This window comes from Rhynchophorus ferrugineus, unplaced genomic scaffold, assembly GCF_030347505.1.
Source record: "Rhynchophorus ferrugineus isolate W39M unplaced genomic scaffold, kcgeb_rfMv2 rfM1, whole genome shotgun sequence".
Lineage (NCBI taxonomy): Eukaryota > Metazoa > Arthropoda > Insecta > Coleoptera > Curculionidae > Rhynchophorus > Rhynchophorus ferrugineus.
This window is the reverse complement of record NW_027472580.1, coordinates 36,148,575-36,158,980: the sequence shown is the minus strand read 5'-3', so window position 1 is coordinate 36,158,980 and position 10,406 is coordinate 36,148,575. Positions and strand designations below refer to the sequence as shown.

The 10,406-nt window shown below is 29.9% G+C and overlaps 1 protein-coding gene across 1 annotated transcript; it reads right to left on the bottom strand.

Annotated features, from left to right (window-relative positions):
• Positions 1-6,102: 6,102 nt before the first annotated feature.
• Positions 6,103-10,201, bottom strand: LOC143196433 (UDP-glycosyltransferase UGT5). The gene is made up of 3 exons (XM_076404110.1): positions 9,790-10,201; positions 6,988-7,803; positions 6,103-6,932 (listed from the first exon to the last, which is right to left on the bottom strand). Exons 1-3 carry the CDS (start codon positions 10,037-10,039, stop codon positions 6,427-6,429), a joined length of 1,572 nt encoding a protein of 523 aa, XP_076260225.1. The 5' UTR covers positions 10,040-10,201; the 3' UTR covers positions 6,103-6,426.
• Positions 10,202-10,406: the final 205 nt, after the last annotated feature.

Sequence of the window (10,406 nt, the reverse complement as noted above, 5' to 3'; positions counted from 1 at the left end):
GGGGAGAGTCCGAGCAGAGTTTCGGAACTGAAGGGGAAAATGAGAAGGAAAAAGATACCGTTTTTTTTTCTTCGTACCATAACGTTTCTCATTCTGACGTTTCACGATTTTCTACGACGCAAATTTCATAGAAAAATATTGCAGTACAAATTCATAATAGTCATTTATTATATTCCTTTTTAGATATACAGGGTATCCTTAAAACCTCCATAAAAGTTTATTTAACATAAACACGAAAGTATTGTATCGTAATTTTTGTTTAATTGAACTATCCATGTTTTTATGTACCATCTTATTAAGTTTCAACTCTATGCTCATTTTGCCGTCTTTTTAATCACAAATGTGAAATTGTTCGTTTGCTCAATGTTACAATGCAGTCAACTGTTTCTCGCGCCATCGATCATTTCAAAGAGCTTGGCCATGATGGTCGCCGTCCAGGAAGTTAATCGTTTCTTCTATATCTACAAATAGAGAATAACTATGCACCTGATCGAGACCTGAAGAGAGACACTCAAAAAGAACGTCAAGTCTAATAAAATCAATACATAAAAAGAATTCTAATAATCCTAGATCTCGTTCAGGCAGCCAGCTCTAAATACTCAAATATCACATTAATTTAATATATTTATCTATAAGTACAAAATGTAATAATCAATATATTAAATGGAATTGGAACTGGAAAATGAAATAGAAAACTAGACGATTTCTTGTAGTAATGCATAACAAATTACATCTAAATAAGTCGTTAAAAAATGTTTTGTTATCAGAACATTCATTAATAGCATTACATCATTTATATCTCAGCCAATATCCTGCTCTTGGTACCACTGAACTTCCAATTTGTTTTCCAAATAATTTGCTCATATTTTTCACAGTGCTCTCCCATGACCTTGATTCGTTCTTTTTTTTTTAATTTTCAAAAAAAGAGCTATGTAATCTTTATCAAAGATATTAAATCATAGCAACATTAAAATTTATTTGTTAAATATATTATTAGATATATAACCTACTGATACAGTGCCCAAAGAGTTATATTAAATTAGATTTGTTTTGTTCCTTTTTAAATTTGTCTTTATAACATAAAATTATATTATTATTTTTGTATTGTTTGACGGCTCAGCGCCAACTTCAAACTGATTCTTATTTAGTTACTGCAACGATTATTAGGTACATATTTTATTTTAAAACGTTCTTTTTGTGTTAAAAGTCTAAGTTTGATTATTTTTACATTTTAGTGAGTTCCTTATTTATTTTTTGAAGACGATTCATTTTTTTGTAAAAATATTTTATTTTTCTCTTTTTAGTGTTAAATATTTTCTCATTAAATTATGCCGTTATTTTATTAAGTAATACAATAGATAGCATAAGTAAAAGTCTAGGTGATTTGACAAATGTTTCAACCAAACCAGAAAAAAGAAAGTTGCTGCTCTGCTGGGAATCGAATCCGCAACCTCCGCGTGTGAGCTTAACGTTCTAATTATTACTCCATAGGAACAGTTGCCTACCTTGTTTCTACGACTTCTCGTATGATATGGTTAGTGCTCAAAAAGCAAACTGATGAATGGCTTTTATACTGAACTACTTCCATCCTATTTTTCATTATATCAGTTAAGTAATAACATTATACACAAATATCTGATTATTCTAGGTAAAAAATATGTGAAAACATTGTACATGCCTTTGAAATTTGAAAGATACATTAAAAAAATATATACAGCCGAACATAGAACGGCCTCCTTTTTTGAAGTCGGTTAATAAAGTAGATAACATCATATACATGATATACAAACATCATTTATACATGAAAATTTCTACTGTTTTATATGTTAAATCAGATATCAATTAAAGGCTGCCATAAAGAAATTCTACTTGAATATGAGTGACTGATTTATACACACTGTTAAATGCCCCTCAGACATGGCCAAGACTAAAATTTGCGTTCGATAGAACTTGCTTGCATATTTGTCCAGTAAATAATATTCTCAGAGCTGCATCTGGCCTTTCAAAATTTGGCGTCTGCACAGCTTCCTACACTTCACAATAAAATAATCCTTCATCAAGTTATTAATTAATTTTATAATTTAATCATATCAAACATCATTTAATGCAGATATTGGGAAATAGTTTTTGGCAACCGTGTGAGCTGCTAGTTCTTGTTGTCCTCTGTTGAGTATTTGTCCAACAGTGCTTGTCACTCCGTATCTTCAAAACAGTCACGACTTTCTGGTACACTTGGTATTTTACTTCTTTTATTAGAAAATATCTTCTAATGAGACATACTAGCTGTTTTCAGGAGTATATAATAATGCCAACTTAAATGATACGAGTTCCAATATTAAAATAATTCAATGACTTAGATATTTTGGCGGCAAAAAAAACGAAAAAAAAACTAGTAAATTGAACGACATTTCTCTGTTTATTATGAGATAACTTCAACGATATCTGTTTTTTTATATAGACTTTACCTGCATTTATAGAATTGCCCGTGATTTCAAAACTTCTAAAATAAATTTTCAATACAAGATCCACGCAAAATAATGACTGAATGATAATGATGAATGGAGTGACTGACTAATAGTGGACAAAGTAAGTGACTGCATACCATAATTATTTTCCTTCACAACAATGTTGCAAGCATGCAAGTTTCTAATTAAGTCTTAATATTTCTTATGTAGGTGTAGTATTTCTTAATAAATCCTACTATATAAAATTATCTACTGTTGAGGATATCTTAAGATATATAACTAAAGGAATTATATAACCGTAAATCTAGATTAACATTAAATAGCACAATATGGTTTTATAAGAACGGACGAAATAAGCTCACTAATAATGAATATCACTAATCCGAGAATATATTTTTGATCAAAGTTAAAGATTTTGAATACATAAATAAGTGATGAATTACAAGGAAATGTCACGTGACACATTTTTTCAAAAATTGTATTAACTGATATCGATGATATAAAGTTTGAGGAAGAAATAAGATATCAACATAAAACATATTTTGATATAAACTAACACAAGAAAACTAACAAGTTTTGAAGTTTTCAAAAATTAGAATTTCAAAATAGAAATCTTCTAGACCAGCAATCCGACCGAAGATCTAGAGCAAAGGCCCTTAGAATTTTTCATCATTAGGCCAGACCTATCGAAGGTAAAACTCTCATAGATTTATTAGGTATGTGCTGTTTCTATTTAATTAATACATTCGAGTTAAGGGGTAAGTTGAGGTAGTCTGATGCATTTTCACCAAAGAATGCACCCAAGAGTATTTTTCAAATTTTAAATTATTAGCAGGCATAACTATATTATCAACGCGGAATCTAAAAACAAAACTTTAAACGCTTTTTTCTCGATTTTTCTTTTAAACAGCTGATATGATATATCGAACAGCCATATTTTGCACAAAAGAAATTGCTTAACTTTCTTTGTGCGATAGTAGCACACCTTTATATTAAAAATTTTCGTTTTTTATTGAGATTACTACGAAGGGTGCAAACATGTCAACAAGGGCGCGCAATTTTTTTGGTACCGCCTATTTCATCAGCCTGTAACTTTCTCAATTTTTGATATTTTCACTTTTTTACTTTTATATATTCTTTAAACATTAATAAATACCTTCAAAATGGATGGTAAAAACGTTGTCTGTTTTTTTATTTAACTTGAAAAATATTATATATTAGGAAGGAGTGTTTTAAATTGTGAAGTTATTGTAGTCATATTTTCCGTAATTATTCTAAATAATATATTTTAAAAAAGTATTTATCCCAGAAACCATAATATTGCAAACAATATGAAAGATAAATAAAAATATTTCGATTTATATTCCGACACTTTAATTTAAATATAAAACATTTATCACTCACTGAATAAGTTTTGTTTTTTGGGTTAAGACAATAATTATAACACATGTTTAAATATTACACAACAAGTCAGTGTTTTTACTTTTGTTGATGATAAAATGTCATAAATTGTTCGGCGGTCAATTTGCCCCCATGTTTTCTTTCTCCAGCGATAATCCGATTTTTAATAAGTAAACGTTTCGTTACGACTTAGAGCACCGATTTCCAAATTATGTTGTGTAGAGTAGGGGGTATCGGCCGCCTTCAAAAAAATAAAGACAAATCGATATATCGTAGGAAAAAATATCGATTTTTTTGCAACAACTAGGAAGATTATCAATATTTTACAAAATATATATCAATATTTTTAAGAAAAAATAAAAATATTGATATATCGGCTCAACAAAATATCGATATTTTTTGAAAAAGATACAGATTGTAAAAATACAGTAATCTTTGCCGATTCGATAAGCTTGCGAATTCTGAAATATTTCCAAATTTCCTGTATTCTTGTTTATCATTTCGGTGCCTATTACCCAACTGTTATTGTTTATAAGAATAGTGATTAGATGGTACTTTTTGTTATGATGAAATTATTCCCGCAATAGTTTATATAATTATTTACTACTAAACTGAGAAAATTAGCAGCAGAAAATAAGCATATAAAGAATGAATTACGGGTAAAATATTATAATTTACCAACATTAAGTTTGTAGATTGCTAAGAAATAAGAGTTTGTTTATATTAAATAATGAAGACATTAAAAAATATTACGAAGTTTCGGTAAATGCGATATGCCAAAAAGACAGCCGAGTAGAGTGCGGCTATAAATAAAAAATATGTTTAAATTTATATAATTGCCACTGCCCTGAAAATAATATCGAAGTTATAGGGTGTAAACACTCATGTTGTCTGTTTTTTTAGTAAGACATGCAGCCCTACCACAGCTATAACAGTAAAACATATTGAGGTTCGTCTCTTGTATTGAGGTTCTTGGGAAATGTTTCAATCTTTATTAGCTCCTGTATAATTATTTTTGATTTTTGCAATATATCTCTTGTCCTTAGATGTTTTCGCAGTCATGGCAAAAATTTTTATCCAAAACGTGTTTAGCAAACGATCTTCTTTGTATCGGCTTTATAATTATCAGCTACCATAACATTTCAATCAGTACAATCAGGTTTTGAATAATAATTTGGTAACAATACATCACAAATAGAAGTTTATTCTCAATCTTCATCATATATTTGATGTCGGATTTATTTTACTTGCTTGTTGATAAAATTTTCGTGATGTTTAAATAATGATTATTCATATATCCATATCAACAAAGGGGTAATCCGAACCATAGGAATGAATTGTGGCTTCCTGTGCCGATTGCTCTCACCTCTTGATATTCCATAAATAGGATTGGTAAACCCATTGGTGTGGCCTTCTTCTTTGAAGATTAAGTAGATGATTTGGCAAATATTTCGATACATTGTGCTTATTTTGTATAAGAATTATTGCCACTTACTCGGCATAGAATTTTATCTGTTTAGCTAGGAATCAAGGTAGATACATAAACTAATAGTTTCATCAGTTCAATTGTAGAGAGACCACGTATGATTCAAATATATTAGCAGCAGTATTCTTGAAGGCATGTAGGGTTTCCAGAACTGACCCGAGAAGTCCGAGCAATGAATTACTGATATATCAGAAACATAAAAATGCACATCGGGAAGCTGGTATCTATTACATCGAACGATGTGTTTGTTTTTCAATACTCTCCATGTTTTCGCAAAACCTGCTTATCAAATTTATATCCACTTACCGAATAATATCCAAAAACTAACATCATCATATTGCAATATCAACCAAAATCTATACAATATTTTAAAAATATATACAGGACACAAATAACCTCTCCAAAATTCTTAATCATGTTGTTAGAGGATACAAAAATATTTTTAGTTATAGTGTGAGGTTAAAGTCATTTGAATTTAAAATTAATGAAGAATCTCGACACGGTATCGTTTAATTTCTTCACTTTAATTACTTAATAATTGATTGTGCTTTAATTACTGTTGTAAATATTCCCTAAGAACACCTAGATATTGATTTTACGTAGCCGAAAAGCCATATGAATAGATTCATGTTGTAACAAACATATTATTTTTCTATTCAGCAGTTAATATATTACTCAATTAATATTTTGACGCAATAAACTTAATACTAGTTCACATTTTTAATGATCAGGAACTTAATAGAAACAATATTTAAAACAGGATATAAAATTACTGCTTTATTTTCACAATTCAATATTTTACATTGATTTTTAATTTTTTTAAATAAAATAAAACTCTTATGCCTCTACCAAATCCTTCAGTCGTAATTCTTTTTATATTTCAAAAATTAATTATTTATTTCTTATTGCCAGTAAACTTTGAATATCAGATGTATTTCATGGAAAAATACTATTTGTAATACTATAATGTAATATAAATAAATGTTTGAATTCCGAAAAATAAAAATACAATACAACAATAAAATTACAATACAACAATAAAATTACAACTAATGTTAGTCTTAGATACATATTTTAATGGGATTTAATTTTGCATTCGTTTTTCTTTAGACTATCCGCAAAACATTGAACAATATATAACAATGCTTTATAACCTATAAATACACTAACAATGAAGAACAAATAAATATCTATATTATATAACTTATAGAATGGTATATCCAACGTGGACAGTTTTAAATGGGGAGCTCCTTTATTCCTTATAGCATACTCGATCCAGTAAATTGCAGTATCCAAGGGCTTCATTGGTCTATCATGAAACAATCTCGATCTAGTCTTGGCATTTTCTCTGTACTGGGGGTTGTTCAACAGTTCTTGTATCAAACCATATAATGTGTCCTCGTTGAAATTTTTATCATTATAGGAGAGTTTCAGTGCATATCCCAACTGAACAGCGAGGTAAGCATTATTATATTGATCCAGGAAACATGGAATTGTCAATACTGGAACTCCATGGTAGATTGTTTCTTGTAAGCTCCCATAACCGCCATGAGTGATAAAAAGACGGATATTTGGATGAGCTAAAAAAATCATAATAATTAATATACATTTATCACCGAAAGAAAATAATACCACCTAAAATATCCATCTGTGGCAACCATTTCCTTATATGGACATTATCAGGTTTTCCAGGCAGATTGTCGTCTTCAAATTTCCATAAAACTATCTGATCCAGCTTCTTAAATACATTCAAGAATATCCTCCTTTTCTCTTCTGAAAAATCTCTACTTTTCACATGGGATCCCATACTAAAGAAAATAATTCCATTTTTAGCACCGTCCAAGATGGTTTGTAAATCTTTAGGCAGTTTCTTTGGAGGATCGATATGGAAACCTCCTATTTCCACCGTATTAGGGGCTAGAGGAATGGGTTGTCTTAAACTGGAGTGTGATCCGCGAAGAACTATCGAAACTTTTTCATCAAAAGTTGAGACATCGGGAGGATTGGGAAAATTATCTTGGAGAATTGCGTTATTGCTAGGGATTATTACGAAATATTTGTGATAATAATCATAAAGATAGTAGGCCAAATTTTGAATTCTCTCAATAAAAGTCATGCCTTTAGAATAATCTCCCAACATGAAAAAATGTGCAGCAGATGATGCTTGTAAATAGTTTCCGACTCGGTCATTAACCCATGGATTTACACCACCCATACTAGTGAACATAACTACCGGACAGTCATATATATGCGCAAATATTTCCATACAATCGTTCCATAAATGTTCAGTCAAGACTAGGTCAAATTTTTGGGACGTGTTTAGCATCTTACGGACGTTGGGATGCCTAAACGTGTTATTCCATATGAACAAAACGTAATTGAAATAGTCGTTCACAGTCGAAATCGGATAGTATTCATGGGCATCCAGAAAACGTCCTCTATCCAGAAGAGCTGTAAAAATTAAACCAGTTAGTATGTCAAAATTATTATTTAATTATTATTATTTTTAAATTTGAAGCTTTATTGTGAAAAACTGTTAGAATGTATGTTATTATTTTAATTAATATTAAGATAATTTAAGAACGATATATCTTTGGATGCTATCAACGAATTGGTCAATTTTTAGGTTTCTTCTGCTCGTATGTCGGAGTAAGTAGTAGTCAGAAGTGTCTGAAGAAATTGGCCGGTGGGATAGCACTTCCTATTTTAATGTTTCCTAGTATGTTCTCAATGGTTTTGCAACATATGGTATAATTTTCATGCAGTGCTCAACTCAAACGCATTGGGAGTTAGAAGAACAGCACTAGTAAAGAAGATGATAATTTATTGTCTTTTTAAACACAGCTTCTTAAACGATAAAAACAAAAAAAATTATCATTTTATCAGTTCAATGGTGTATGCTTTTGGATTCAATAAATGGGATTAAAATTAAAAGATTATGAAACGAGGATATTTTTTCTTTCACAGCATTCTTGGATATATAATTGAGTATAAAAAATTGCAATAATATATGACATAATACTGTATTAATCGTTCTGTTGTTTACGAGATATTGTATTTTGAAACATGCCAAGAATGTTCCAAAATATGTAGTCACGAATTTGCTGAACGATAATCTTAGTATTCTTGGAATATTCGGTGCTTTATGTGTCGTCTCATCTTTTATTATATTTCTTATACAGTTGTGCTAAAATAAGTCCTTTGTCTCTCTCTTTGACAACACAATTGATTTGGATGTATCAAAACAATTATTTTATTATATTCGACGTATAGTTTATTATTAGGTTTATTTTATGTATATAATAAGCTTGATTACATTGGAAAATTCTGTCGAAAATATTACATAGAGTATTAGTTAAAAGCTTAGTAATTTTTTAAAAGTAATTTTCTCAAGAAAAAGCAGCGATATATTATTCTAGTTCTTATTCAATTCCCTGAATTAATATTTAATTTCCACTACGATAGACAGTAATAATCGAACTAGTTAGTGTTTTAATTATTTTGAAAGAATTCACAGAGCTAATAAGCAACCTAGTACAAAAGAATTCGGATCACATTTTTAGACCGTCCAAAACCTTTATATCAGCAAAATAATTTGCACAAAATTATAATTGCAACAAATATACTTAATCTGTAACTTGATACAACTTCACGATGAGATATAATGTTTAGTTAAGTGAAAAACCGGCAGAACAAGTCGAGTCCTCAATATCCACATTATTAGAAAAGCTGCTATTAAAATGTGTTTTAAACTACTTATAGAAATATCAGATTTCCAGTTTGTATATCGAAGTCACCACTCAAAAATCGACCTAGTACATAGAGCAACATAGGTTATAAAAAAGGCGTTTCTTGAAAAGAAATACTGCCTTACAATATTCCCGGATGTCTCACAAGCATTTAAGCAGTATATTTTGGAACGAAAATTTCAAGTTTCATCTGAGGGGACATTGTCAACATTTCAGTTAAAGTTTCGTAGAATGATGTCTTGAGCTACTCCTGTATCTGGTCTAAACTGGTAATATCCTCACAACGAAAAAAAAATACTTTGAACAGTTACTGACGACACAGTTATTGTAGAATAAGGCATATCTCTCCCTAGCGTTAGAGAAAATATACAAGTAGCAGTCAACAAAATATGTTCTAGACACTGGAAAATACAGCTTAATAGTTCAAAATCTCTCCATGCCAATTTTAGGTTGCGGCATAATGGCTAAAGATTGAAAGAATTCTAATATCACTAACCCATATAATGTAAGTATGATTCTTAATATTAGCTTAAGTAGTCCGAATCAAGTATAATAGAACAATAGTAATAAATTCATACTTGTTAGTTAAGATACCATGCATATCTAATTTAAAAGGTAATTTAAAAAATAATAGTTGCAAAAGCATCAAAAATATTTTAAAAAATATTATGTTAATATTTTAACTCACCTTCATAGTCTTCAGCAAATCCTGTAAGTATTACGTCCGTATAACTCCCATTGACGATGGGCAACTTGTTCTCGTACGAACTTATTGAAGTAACGTCATGCCCAGCGTCAGCGAGACCCTTCATCAATCGATTGTAAAGAATATTCATACTTTTGCCTGCTAGTGGAAACACGCCAAGAATTCTCGCCGATTCGCCGCATTGTAGTTCGAGAATGAACAAAGTTAAAATAGACAGGCTTGCCAAACTCATTGCAGATTATTCACCGTTTGATCCTCGTCCGCAACTGACTTGAAAATTGCTTTTTAACACTCAACTAGTTGTTTTCAATCGAATAGAATGACAGAGTGTTACTATCTAATTCTGCTATAACAAATTGACTGATGTTCGCGGTCTATCTCTGTTTATTAAAATAACAATAATTCTACTGCATGTTTATCAAAACTTTTTTTATTACATAAGTAAATATCTATCATTTCTGGTGATGTCTCAGCTCATTAACCTTATAAATATGTAAATATTACAAATATAATATAATTTAAACCAAAATCAAAGTCAAGAAATATTCAGCTGCTTAAAAATATTTCATCTTAATTTCAAAATCATTTTCCTTTATACA